At 39.1% G+C, this 14,312-nt stretch overlaps 1 protein-coding gene and 1 pseudogene across 2 annotated transcripts; both read right to left on the bottom strand.

Annotated features, from left to right (window-relative positions):
- Positions 1–1,650: 1,650 nt before the first annotated feature.
- LOC122015303 lies at positions 1,651–3,207 on the bottom strand (annotated as a pseudogene).
- A 90-nt stretch (positions 3,208–3,297) lies between these two features.
- LOC122015304 (ABC transporter I family member 1-like) lies at positions 3,298–6,812 on the bottom strand. Of its 2 annotated transcripts, XM_042572127.1 has the most exons (3): positions 6,632–6,812; positions 4,597–4,681; positions 3,395–4,164 (listed from the first exon to the last, which is right to left on the bottom strand). In XM_042572127.1, the coding sequence occupies exon 3, from the start codon at positions 4,140–4,142 to the stop codon at positions 3,471–3,473; it is 672 nt and encodes a 223-aa protein (XP_042428061.1). In that variant the 5' UTR covers positions 4,143–4,164; positions 4,597–4,681; positions 6,632–6,812; the 3' UTR covers positions 3,395–3,470. The 2 variants fall into 2 exon arrangements, with proteins under 2 accessions (XP_042428060.1, XP_042428061.1); XM_042572126.1 differs by lacking the exon at positions 4,597–4,681 and having other exon boundaries at positions 3,298–4,164; positions 6,632–6,807.
- Positions 6,813–14,312: the final 7,500 nt, after the last annotated feature.

Here is a 14,312-nt window from a genome sequence, read left to right as displayed (position 1 = left end):
ATGCTTGTCTACTAATCCATGAAATTTTTTGAAGTTAATTAGAATGTGAAGTTAATTTAAATTTAATCAGAAAGCAACCAATTTAAAAAGGTTAAAACGGATTCTCTCTTTTTGGCCCTGTAGTAAGTTTTCTTCCTTGGCAACAAACAAGAAGCCCAATTTAAATTTTCCATTCAAATATCTGCATAGTGGTATGTCTCACTTTTGCTTGAATACCAGATTGAATTCTACATAGAGATCATTAAAGATATTTTTTTCCCTTTGTTTTATAATGGGAAAATGCTGGGAGAACAGAGTTTGAGCACTCTAGCGAAAAGATTGATCGCTTTGGTTAGCATAAACGCGACTAAATCTGAACATATTTTGTTGTGAAAAGAAAAAGTGTCTTAGCTTTCATGAAGTAACAACCAAGTTGATTTGTTGTATCTTATATCCAACTAAATAAGTCCGGAAAGAAGAACAAAGCAAAATAAATCATTACAAATTATCAAACCATTATATAACATGTTCTGCATTATCCATCTTAACTAAAAACAAATTATCCTATCACATTACATCACCAACATTACTCCACTAATTAACAAGACCGAACTAACAAAGTAATAAGGTATACAGCCAAAAGAGTTAAATTCACTATAACTAATGTCCAGACCACTGATGGTACATTCCAATTTCCTAAATTATGCCCACGAGAAGCAATGTATTCACTTCCTAACCTTGACTCTATTCTTCCTAACCTTCCACGACATATGTCACTTCTGTCTTCATTAGACAAAGTATCGCCTACCACCCACTTTTGCCAGCCATGTTGCGGACATCCATAATATCTCCTTCCAGGATTTTTGCTCGATCTAGAAACACATACCAATGTTCTTCGTCCGCAATCTCTACATGGTACATGTTCAAATTTTGCGTCGTCGATGGAGCTGTAACTTAATGATGCCATCTTTTAACAACCTATTAAGCAAACAAGAATTATTTAGATTCATTTATTTTGTAATGCTCATAGATTGTATGCTAAATCAATGGAAAAATAGGAAATAATCTATTTTACATTATTGTATAAATCAACAATAAGTACTACATAAATTATCTCATTTTGATAATAACCACTAAGTAAAACAAAACCTTATTGCCTCCATCAGTTTTTCCTTGTGATGGAGAATCTTGCTCTGTACATTCATTAGCATGCAGTATCAGAACCTAATTTACAAGATACGAAAATATTGACTGAATTAACTATGAAGGAAAATACTTATTTGACTAAATGTTGTAGGGCCATATGATTTCAACTCTCATTTGCTATAGCTCTCAAGGTCTATGCATAAGCCTCTGGCATTACATATTGGATGGCATGTCAATTCACATGCTAGAATTGTGCAGTGTGTCAGCTTCGTATGGTTAGTTAGTCAGGCTGGTATCATACGTCGGAATGATGACTCATTCTGAATTTTATGAAAGACTACCAATCTGCATAAAATTCAAATCTGTATGAACACATACCATATGATAAGTAATAAGGAGTTAAAAGTTATAATTGTTGAGCATCAGACTTGCAATAATTATTCCGCTGAAATGTCGACGTGACTAACGACATTTTGGGAAGGGTAAGACTTGCAAGAAACAAAAAAAAAAAAGAGAGAACCAAGATTACAGGTCAATAGGTCATAAGCAACCAGAAAGCAACCTTTGCACCCAGACACGATCAATGAATAGTTGGAAGAAAAAAATAGGAAAGCAACTCTAATCATCAATAATTTCAAGAAAAAAAAAGGACAGATCAGTGTCAAGGAAAACAACTCATACCTAATTCAGGGCAGATTTAGGGCAAGGGAGAGTTTTCCGCCGAGCGCCGAGAGATTTAGGGCACGGAGCCGGAGAGAAAATGCGACGGTAAGAGGTGGAGCGCCGAGAGCAGAGAGCGGAGGGAAAGAGCGACGGCAAGGAGGCGGAGAGAAAATGCTAGGGCAGGAGGGTCGAGAGCAGCGAGCGGAGGGAAAGAGCGACGACAGGGAGCGGGGAGAGGAGAAAAGCAATTAGGGCAGGAGGGGGAGAGAAAGCGCGAGCCGGGGCGAGAAAAGAAACGAGCGAGGCGTGAAAAAAAAAACCAAAGAACAAGCGGGGAGAGAAAAAGAAAACCAAATGTTGACTTTGACCCATCACTGTCCACGCAAGACGCCACATCGTTCGCGGCGCAAATTCGAGATGCAGTTTCGAGCTGCATATCATTTCTCTTGCATAAATTAACGCGTGGTGGTCTTTCCAATCCCTCGCTTTCCAGAGAACAAATGTTTTGGCTTCAGGTTTGGAATAACTCTATCACCTTCTCCCTTGCGAGCGGCCTTGTTCATCAGCTTCACTGACTTCCTAGCAATCTTAAGCGCCTGCTGTTTCTGAGCAGCATCTCTGAACCCTTCTCCAGGGGTGAATTTACCAGTGGGCACCATTAATGCCCGTGATTGAGATGCTGACCTCGACCTTGATTGCACACGCAGCTTCTTGTTAGACTGTTGGTTATCAATATCCATAGCTTCTCCATCTTCATCTTGTCCCGCTACTGATCTATCCCGTTTGCGGCCTCCCATGGAGAGAGATTGACTTCGAGCACGATTGACTGCTGCAGTAGGGTCCAACTCCATCCCAAGAGCAGATAGCTCTTTACCCATCCTCTTAGTTGTGTATTTTCTGTCTTTATCAAATTTTCTCGGTACAATGGGTCGGCTCTCTGCAGTGCTTCTCTTCTTTATCCTATGTTCTTGGATAAGCAATTTCTTCTTTCTTCTGATCTCTGCAAGGAGCTTGCTCTTCCTCAGTAAGTTCATTTCTGTTCATCTCAAAGTCCTCCTCGGCTGCCTCTCCTTCAAGACGAAGACCCCCGTCTCGTTCCAGCTCCTCTAACCTCTGCAAGATATCAGGGTCGACAAAATCATACACATTGTGCCCATCTAGGATCTCTGCCGTATCATCTTCCTTCCATTCCTCATGAACCAACAGATAATGCTTTCTTAAGTTCGCAGAATAAACACCAGCCCCACCATTCTCCTCTTCCAGATCCTTCTCAAGCTTCCGTTTCTCCATCTCATTAGCCTTGGTTATAGCTTCAAGAAGAGCTTGAGGAATGCATGGCAGACGCCCCTTTGTATCACGAGGTTTAGGAGCTGCAACATGGAATCTGTTCAAACAATCATTTATCTTTTTCGACTTCATCTTTATCTCTCCCTGAGATAAGCCTCTACCAAACACTCCCTGAGATAAGTCTCAACAAATTCTCTTTATACATGTAACAATTCTTGTGGATCAGGTCTAAGAAAACCTCAATTCCCCTGTTTCATGAGAATTTGCCTGTTTGATCAGTAGCATGGCTGATGAAGACAGTGAGCCAGGTTATGAGATGAGTCGATCATAACACACATGTTTATGCCTTCCATTGTTTATTCAGTCTAAATAAACATACATAAGTTTTACATTCATCAGACCATATCGAAGAAAGTCATCCTCCTCGGGAATCTTGGTGGAAGACGAAGCGACATTGCATCTTCGATCTGGATAGGCAGATGGGTTGCCACAAACACAATCCCACCTTTCTTCCTGTGTTCGGCTATTATATACTCCAACAAACGGACACCTTCATCGTCCAAAGCAACTGATGGCTCATCGAGCAGCCAAATGGGTCTGTCAAGTGCCAGTAATCTCGCCAACTGCAATCGCTTCCTCTGACCCATCGAAAGCATCCTTGCCTTGTCATTTGCCAGCCTACCTATTCCCATCAATTCGAGGGCAGGCAATGATCTACCACACTTCCCCTCGAGAACTTCAAACCATTGTACATTATCCAACACAGAGAGCTTGTCGTTGATGGCATCTTTCAGTGATAACCAATTGAGTTGCAGCTTGTACTGCTGGAAGACTCCAGCAGACGTGATGTCATGTCCATTCCAAAGGATCTCCCCACCCGAGGGGCGAGAGAATCCAGCAAGCATACGAAGGAGGGTTGTCTTTCCAGAACCATTTGCACCCGTCAACACAAGGGCAGTGCCATCATGGACGGAAACGTTGATATGTCTAAGGATTATCTGTGCGTTACGCATGCAAGAGACATTGTTGAGGAGGATTCGAGGCAGAGGAGGCCGAAGAGGTGGCATTTATTGCAACAATGCCTCCTACCTGCAAGGACTTGTATCATCAAAAACCAGACAAAAATCAACAAAACAAAATGGCTCCTGAAACCAAGGAACAAAGTCACAGGTAAAAAAAAAACAAGCAAAGGTTTAGTGATGCACTAACATCTTCAATAGACAGTTGCAATATTATTTCTCAAGATGACATCCCCCTTCAATTAGTACATTAAATATGGCGAGAAGCAAGATATAGACACTTCTTTTGATGCAAAGCAAGACTTTAGCATTATGAAGCTAATTTCTATGATTCACAAATGCAGTCAAGCATGCAATGGTAGCGAAGTTTGTCAATGAAAGATTGTTACCGAAGACCATCAAACCATTTGCCAGTATCACAACAGCGGGGATGCATCCACAATAAAGCAAAAAAAAATCATCACATCAATTTTAGTCAGAAAAGAGAGTTATCATGACTCACATTGATAATCAAACATACAATCATGCAACAAAGACAAACAGATGTGTCGACCGTCATCACATCCAGACATCAGGTTTTTGTATGCCTAATACAATTCAAAAAGGGGGAACAATCAAGTTCGGAATCTCACTTGTACAAAAAAGATTACAAGCTGGCATCATATGAGAAGATTTAATTATACAGCAGCTGAAATATTCTAAAGTGTTAAGATATTTGCAAAAAATGGCTAACTTGGTTTGACTAGATGGATGGCAAGATACTCCAAAAAAATGCACATAAGATTAAGATGGAACTCAAAGTAATTAGGCAAGGACTGAGATTCAAGTTAAAATCCTCACACACCAAAGGATATTAATATATAATTGAACTAACTTTAATTTATATATAACTGAACAAACTTTGATCTAGCTTCAAAATCTTCAATTCCCCAAATTAATAGAAATTAAAGTGTTATTCCCGATGATCCTGTGGTGCAGAAAGAGACACCAGTTTTTGTTCACATCTGCTGCACTGCAATAGGGGAGGAGGTGAAACCACTCCTTTCCCTGTAACAATTCCTTCCTCTTTGACTGCTTTCATGTCTCAATATCAATCCCGGAGCAGGATCTCATCTCGGAACTACAACTTATACCCATAAAAAAATGAAGCAGCTATCGGCCTTGTTGTGGGCTCAATCAAAGTTTTTCTCTTGTGTGGGAACAATTACATTTCTATGGGTGTACATGAGAATCAACAGCTAGCATGTACAATCAAAAAACAACTCCACTAACTTTAGGATTGGCCAGCTTCAGCAAAGGAGGCAACAAGGGAAGAAACTTAGAATCAAGTATTTCTATGAAGTCCCATCCCTCTATATTATCTGAAGATGGCTGGTAAAATCCTATTAAGTTGTAGGTAGATCCTACAGTAATGGATCTACCAAATGATTTCTTGTTTGAATTCTCTAAGTCAGTTGCACTCACTAAAGGAACTTAAATCATCAGATAGACACAAGCAGATCAAGAAACTTGAGTACTTTTGGGTTGCAGTTGAATTTCAAGATTCAAGTCCTGCCGGTGGTTTTCTTAGCTCAAACCAACAATATCCCAATGGACCCAATCCAAACTGTTCTAATTGGTCAAAAGAAGTTATGATTAAAGAACAAAGCCAGCTAATTTTAACATTTATTTTTATAGAAACATATATCGAAATTGAGGCTGTGGATACTAGACCAGCAATTTTGATAACATGTTTAACCATTGAAATGTGTACTAGAAAATAACAAAAATTAATTAAAAAAAAGGAAATTTGCATCTATTGTCCAAATTGCTTTTCTTGGGACCTTAAAATAGAGAACAAAAGTTTGGCCTTTTCCGAAATACAGCAAACTAACATATGAAAAGAGTACAGAATGACTAGCATTTACCAATAATACACTAAATGAAGATTTATATAAGCACAGGAAGCTTCAATGAGTCTAATGTTCTCTGCTAAAATTTAAAAATGATTATTTATACTGTTTTTTCTAATTTTAAATTAAGATACCTTACTATCTTCAAATTTCATCACAAAACCCAATGAAAGCAAGCAGCAAAACTTGATCACGGTATTTTATACATCACTAATAGTCATACAATGTAAAGAAAGGTCTTTAACTATTGCAAGAAAACAACACTCTCAAAAATAAATTAGGTTCTCACAAAAAATTTATTTAAGGAGAAAGCTTAATATATTGTAGAACACATAGCTTTCTCATATTTATGACATCAGTAAATTTATCACGTCAATAGGTACCAAAACCAAATAATGAACAAAGTACACAAATTTTAGCAATATCAACCTAAAAATGTTATGTTTTCAAAAAAATAATCAATCTCAAACTTCATGCTAAATAACGAAGACATTACTTGACTAAATTTATGTTTTTAAACAAAAGTATTTTATTTCCTAATATCGTTGAGACAATGTTGAAGAAGAGCGACGTCGTTGGAGAGAAGAAGGAAGATGCTGTAGCAGCTGGACAGTGGAAACTTGGTGTCGCAGGAAAGAGACTGACCTGCGAGATCACAAGAGGCAGAAAGAGGAGCGATGGCCTCAAGGAGAGGCGGATGGACGGAAGAACGATTAGTCGACCGGCAGCGAGGCTGCAACGATATCCATACAGAGATCGCGAGAGCTGAGAGGATGGGTAAGGAGGAGCGGCTGTGCGGCCGCTGGTTTGGGAGAGAAAAGGCTTTAGGGTTCCTAATTGGATAAACGGCAGAATTTTCAGAAAAGACACGCGAGTTTGTCCATTTTTAGAAAATACCAACGTGATGTAACTAATTTTCAAATCGGGCCTCAAATGTTTATCAAATTTAAATTTCCCCTAATATGTCTGATTTATTAACAAAATATTCCCTTCTATACTTATTTTCACATTATTTAAGTCATAAGAAGAAAATTAAATCATCAAGACATTTTCAGTAGGATGTCATTTTATTGTTTGCTCCTCTGTTTCATATGAGAAGAATGGCGAACAGAACAGTTCACTTATTATCAAGGAGAGTGTTTAATTTTACTTTTAATTTTGAATGGCTAAAAGCAATTTATCCTAACTGGCTTATGCCAATTATAGTAAACAATTTGATGTCTTCCCATCTTGCTGAATGCATAGTAGTATTTACCATTTTAGTAAGCAAATAATTTTAAAATAGTAAACTGTAATATCTAGAATTATTATAAATTTACATATATAAATATAAATATATAACCATTGAATTACTCGTAAGTAGACATCGGTTCTTATATTGTTAGAGTAAATTAGTTTACTATATCATTAAAGTAGGCATCGGTTCTTATATTGTTAGAGTAAATTAGTTTACTATATCATTAAAGTAGGCATCGGTTATCATTAAAGTAGGCATCGGTTCTTATATTGTTAGAGTAAATTAGTTTACTATATCATTAAAGTAGGCATCGGTTCTTATATTGTTAGAATAAACAACCGAGAGTGGTCTAGATGCTCGAGAAAGAATAATAGAGATTTACTAAGATGCAATCATGTTAGCAACCTAGGCGATCGGAAGAAATCAAAGCATCCGGAGTTTGATAACTCAACGATAAAGATGGATCATCAAATAAGCCACGATGGAGACGCTTGGAGCTGGTCTAGGCACTCGGAAGTGGCTATAAAAAATAGGCTCAACTAACAACTTGAGATACTCATTCCATACAACTTTTATTCTTACGTGTTGCTCCAAAACATTCGTTACAACGTCAAAACGATACTCCGACAACCAACACTTCGTCTTTAATTCTTATATGTTATTGATATAATTTATTTATTATCTTGTACTTAAATTTTATAATCTTTTGTGCTTTAATAAATTACCCAACAAAAATACTTAAATGAATTCGGGTCTTGAACTAATCGTCGTTGGACTATGAATCAAGTAAAAAAAAATATCTTAACATTATTTTCGTGTTCGTTTAATTTTACTGTGTTTATCTCTCGTATTTTCCAAAAAAGTAAAATGTGCTACTCAGGACTCTCCCCTTCTAGAGCTTAATCTGATCCTACATAGGATTAGGTTGCAATAGTAAAATGCTTTCATAGTTAATCAAATACAGTGAAGTACTGCAGAATCAAATTCCTCCCGTGGATAGATTGAATGCTGCTACTAAACGATGAGCCATTCATATATCTGAATTTAATCTGATAGTAAATGAAAAATTTGTATAGAGCCAGTCAATCACCTGCCGAATTAATTGATTCTCTGGATCCTCTTATTCAAATGGATGCCAACCTGAACTGCTTTAAGCCATTAACGCGTACACAAGCAACACAAAAAATGACTTTAAGTTAAGAAAATAAAAAAGATTTAGCACTGCCAAATCATTATTTGGGTTACGTTGACAGTGCTCCACCTAGGAAGACCTTTTCGCCTACCACTTTTGAAGGAATAATTAATGCTCCTGATGCTGGGAGTCGCGATGGTGTGCGTTGATTTTCATTGACATTTGGAGGACCCTCATCTATTAAGTAATGGTAGGTATATATATTAGGTTACAGTTGCAAGTTGGCATTTGAATACAAGATCTAGTAAAAACCGTGTTGATCCAAAATAAACACGGATAGGCGATAACGTGGTTCCACTCTTGCTTCCCGCGTTATCTTCCTCTTTCTTAAATTTTTCCTTTCTTCCGTCACAAATTAAATCCGGTAGCTCTTCCTTAACGTCGTTGACGTTGGCTACTCGGAAAAGATAATTTTTTTTTTTCCTATCTTAGCAGTCGTTGACGTTACCAACCATTCTTTGTTTGGCCGATTCATCGCCATTTATTATCGAAAATTAAAATTATCACATATTTGAAAAAAGTCCATAACCTAAGTTATCTATTAATACCACTTTTATTAGAAAATATTATGACTTGAAATATTTAGTATTAAATTTTAAAAATAAAATATATAATAATAAGTAGATGAATTAAATTGTAAGACATGAACAAAGGGTACAAATTAAAATTAAATTAGGTTGAAAATAACTCCAGCAGTAGGTGCAAAGATAAGAATTATGTTGGTTCAAACTATGATTGATTTTGAGTTAATTTGGTTCAGTTATTACCGAATCAAGTTTAAGATTTAAACGGGGTTGATTGATTTAAAATAAACTAGGATATTTTAGTAAACGTTCTATTTCATTTTTTTCTCTCCCTTTTCTCTATAAACTAAGCATGTTGCAACCCCGCGTACCATATTTTACCCCTTCCCATCCATCTCTTTTATTTTTCACTTCCTCTTCTTCCCCTTTTGCTTCTTCTCCTCTCCTCCAACAATAGTTAACCTATCATTTTATCCTCTCCTCTACTCAAGCACAATAATTCTCTTTTCTTCTCCTTTCTCTTCTCTAGCAAGCAAGAAATGTAACGTCAACTGTTGTCCTTTTCTAGCAACAAGAGCAACCCTCAACCCTCGCATTTCTTCCTCTTCTCATGTTTTTAGGATTTTATTGACACTGCAAGAATAGTCATGTTTTGCCTTGATTTGCTCTCTTTGTGTCGTTGTCGAGCTCACCGAAACTAGTGAAGTTGCTAATGAAGAAAGTAAAGTTCTCCTCTTTTGCTTCTTCTACCATATCTTCTTTTCTCTATTTTTCTTAAAAGCAATGGTATTCCAAGAGTAGTAACTTATTCCTTTCTTCTTTAATGTTTGGTTAATTGAAGGAAAGTTATAAAGTATAAACTTTATTTTTTTAGATTCCTAGTTAGGATGTTATTTAGATCGCAATGAAAGTCTCATTTGTAGGAATGCTAAATATTATGAGGAATTGAGATCACAAATAATTTTTTGACTTCGAGTCATAGATTAGCTTTGGTGATCGACGGATCATTTTTTCAACTAGAACCAAGGACTATGGTTGAGGTTTTTGAAGTTAAGTTCATTTCATCTCCTTGAATTCTAAATTTAGGATTTTGGATGGTGAAAATTTATCTACATTAATATTTGGAATTTTTGAAAATTTCTCCTCCTGGTTGAAATTTTTTTATACGCCTCTGCATGCAAGTATTATTGTTGCTACGCCGAGATGCTTTCTAACAACCTACTACTAAATTATATTTCTACATTGTCGGTATAATTTATTTACTTGCATTTATTTAAGGGGATAGTAGTGTGTTACTATCTTTCTCACATCTTGTACGAGTTTTTCTCCTCTTCCGAGAGCTTTTTGGAGAGGAGAAATTTAGTGGATTGCTCATTCGAAAACGGTCTAAGGAATCTGTTGGTGCAATTGTCTCTGGGTCATAGTTGACTAGTTTGGCTTAAACTTGAGTTTTGATATTTGATAATATATGGAGATTACGGGTGTAATTGTCCATTAGGGAGAATGTTGGTGCAAGTCTCCTATAGTCAAAGGTTGACTAGTTTGAAGTGAGAGAGTAGTCAAGTAGGTCAAGGTTGACCGGATACTTGACTGGAAAGTCATAACTGGAGGTTAGGCAAAGCAAGACTAACGAGATGGTTGGCAAAAGAAGAAACCCAAGTGGATCAATATTGACCAGACACTTTGTGTAAAAAGTCTCAATGATGAAGTCAGACAATGAGGAAAGTCCTATTAAGTAAAGTCATACAGATGGAAAGTCCTGGTGAGTGAAGCCAGGTAGTTGGAAAGTCCTAATGAGTGGAGCTGGATGGTGAGAAAGTCCTGGTGAGTGAAAGTAGGTAATTGGGAAGCCCTATTGAGTGAAGCTAAGTAGTAAGAAAACCCTAGTGAGTGAAACCAGGTGGGAAAATCCTAGTGAGCGAAGCTAGGTGGTGAAAAGTCCTAGTGAGTGAAGCGAGACATTGAAAAATTCAAGTGGGGCAAAAGTTGATCGGACACCTAATGCTTGGAAGTCCAAGTGGGTCATGGAGGACCAGACACTTGGCACAAGGAGAAAAGTCTAAGTAGGTCAAAGAATTGACCAGACATTTAGTGAAGAAGTCGCATCAGGTCAAGGATGATCAGATATTAGGCAATGAGGAGTCTCAATAAGTCATGGTTGACCAGATGTTGGGAAAAGGGGAACCCTAGGCTTAAGTTAAGCAAGTTATATTGGAATTGCTTAGGCTAAGCGATTCCCACTGATCTTAAGTGATTAAGTAGGGGCTTAATCACTTAATAGAGTTGTTGAAGCGAGGGAATAGAAAGTTATTGAATCGCTTACGGTAAGTGATTCAGTAGGTCTTAAGCAATCAGGGTGATCGCTTAAGATCCTTTCTGTGAGAAACAGAAAGGTGGTGAAGTGATTACTGTTGGAACCCCAAGGTTATTTTTGGTGTGATCAACAAAGTTATGTTAGGCCCTGTTATTTTTTGATCCCTGTGTCTAAGTGTGCAGGAGCTTAGGAGCACAGGAAATCGAGTGGAAGACGCGGCTAGCGAGAAGGACGGCACGGGAGAGAGCCAACGGGCTCGGTGCGTCCGAGGGACGAGACGCTGCGGAAGAATATGTCAGTGGATGAGAAGGACGTGCGCGACGTTCAAGGGATGAAAAGCCGGAGCGGAAGCCTGCTCGAGGAGAAGGCTGAAATTGGGTTCGGGTGAGCCTTATTTCGGTTGGCCGAAATCACCCAGGCGATCAGAGCAGCGGAAGAACTAGAGTGGAGCTATGGAACTGCTAAAGGCACCTTCAACAAGAGTTAAAGGCGCCTCTGCGACCTTCAAGCAGAAGCTGCCTTCAATGGCTGAAGGCGCCTTCAACCAGCCATGGAAGACGCCTTCGACCAGGCAATCTGGCCGTTGGCGGAAAGGATAAAGTTTTATCCTTTGTCTTGCTGGAGGCGCCTTCCAGCCCTATGGAAGACACCTTCAACATGCAGATAAGGTTTTCCAGGGACTATAATGTTGGACCCCGTGATTGTTTTGATGTGATCAACCAAGTTAGGTTATGTCCTGTTTGTTATTTGATCCCTGTGTCTAAGTGTGCAGGAGCTTAGAAGCGCAAGAAGTCGAGTAGAAGACGCAACTAGCGAGAAGGACGACACGGGAAGGGAGCCAACGGGCTCAGTGCGTCTGAGGGACGAAAGATCTGCAGAAAAGTACACCGGTGGACGAGAAGAACATGAGCAACGTTCGAGGGACGAGAAACCGGGTCGGAAGCCTACTCGAGGAGAAGGCCGGAAATTGAGTTCGGGTGAGTCCTATTTCGGTTAGCCGAAATCACCCAAGTGATCGAAGTTTCGGAAGAAGAAGAAAAAGAGAAGCTGGAAGCTATTTATACCATGCATGTTGAAGGCACCCTCAACAGCATTGAGGGCGCCTTAACCTTGAAGGCGCCTTCAACAATGTTGGAGGCGCCCTCAACCTTGAAGGCACCTTCAACAATGTTGGAGGCGCCCTCAACATTGAAGGCACACTCAATAGTGTTGGAGGCGCCTTCCACTGGGTCAACATGGTCATTTGAGCGCGGATAAAGTTTTATCCACTTATCCTCTTGGAAGCGCCCTCAACCCCTTTGGAGGCGCCTTTAAGATCCAAGATAGAATTTCCAAGAGCTATATAAAGGAGCCTGGAGCTAGGAAAATATTCAATTCAACTTTGTATTCAATTCCTAGCAACTTGTAAGCTCTCTAAGTGTGTAAAAGGCTTCTCCGCATTTAGAGAAGAAGATTGATAGTACGTTGTTCCACCGCCTTGGATTAACAACCCTCTTGGTTGTAACCAAGTCAACTGTTGAGTTTTCTTTCCTGTTTTCCTTTATTTTAATTTCTTATTATTATTGTTGCTATTATTTTAGAGATGAAAGTTTGAGGAGGATACTTTTCATTTACAGGCAATTCACCCCTCCCCTCTTGCCGGACTCGCTGCACCCTCTTGCCTGATAGCCTCAGAAGAACTAACCGTCGTCTAAAGAAATAAAGATCAAGACGATGGCCGGAACAAGCATTCATCCCCCGAAATTCGACGGAGACTTCGCGACTTGAAAACGAAGAATGGAGGTATTTTTTAAAACGGATTTCGATATTCTTCTAACTATGAAATTTAGTTTTACAGCTCTAAAAGACAAAGAAGAGTATCAGTGGACGAAGAAGGAGCAAGCCGATTTCGTGGCCAACGGAAAGGCCGAGTTCCATCTGCTCAGTGTTCTGCTGCCCAGGAGGTAAGTCGAATCGGAAGCTATGACTCTGCCAAAGACCTCTGGGAAAAATTCCTGGAGTTTCATGAAGGGACCTCAGCAAGGCGCAACATCCTCCGAACTCAACTGACAAATCTTCAAAAAACAGCGAAAAGGTAGCGCAACTCTAAGTAAGAATAAAGGAGTTGATAACTCTACTGACCAATCTCGGAGAATCGATAACGAACCGAGATTCTATCCTGTATGCGCTCAACGCCTTCCCAAGAACTCCAGAGTGGGCGTCCTTAGTAGATGCATACTACATCTCTAAGGATTTTGAGATAAGTACTTTAGAAAACTTATTTTCTACTTTCGAACTTCACGAGTCTCGAATTGCAGAACCAAATCAAGTGAAGTCAGATCTCAATGTTGCCCTACAAGCCAAGATGGATGATCCCGACTCTGAAGCATCAATCGATGAAACTGAAGCGGTGCTATTGGTAAGAAAGTTAAATAAATTTATTAAAATTAATAAATTTAGATCGCAGTCGAAAAAGCTTCAATGCAATAAAAGGACGGTCCGTTGCTACAACTGCAATGAGGAAGGACACATCAAGGATAGCTGCCCAAAATTAAAGAAAAGGGACAAGGAGAAGATTCAAAGACCTGTTAGGACCAAAAGTAGCTAGAGGGGGGGTGAATAGCTCGTCGCGTTCGCTCGGTGCTCGGCGTTGCTTGTTTCTTCAAAGATATGGCAGCGGAAAATACACAAACAATCACACAACGCTAACACGGTTGGTTTACTTGGTATCCACCTCACAAGAGGTGACTAATCCAAGGATCCACACCAACACACACACCCTCCACTAATAAAACTCTCCTTTATGGTAACTACCAAGGGCGGAGAAGCCCTACAAGACTCAATACAAGAAGAGAGGGAAAGGATACAAGAAATACAAGCTTACAAGCTTACAATGAGTATAAACCCTAACCCTAGCTTCTCTTCTTGGCTTTGATCCGCCTCTTGACTTGGAGAACTTCCAAGATCCTTCAAGAACTGGCGATCTGAGCTTTGTGAGTGCTGTGGAGGAGCTGGCGAGAGATCTGAGATGAATCTACGAAAAGATGCCGAAGACAACGTTCGCCTGCGGCTATAAACCC

The sequence above is a fragment of the Zingiber officinale genome, chromosome 8B (genome assembly GCF_018446385.1).
Source record: "Zingiber officinale cultivar Zhangliang chromosome 8B, Zo_v1.1, whole genome shotgun sequence".
Classification (NCBI taxonomy): Eukaryota; Viridiplantae; Streptophyta; class Magnoliopsida; order Zingiberales; family Zingiberaceae; genus Zingiber; species Zingiber officinale.
Note: the sequence above shows the minus strand (reverse complement) of the source record. Positions and strands in the feature narration are given on the sequence as shown.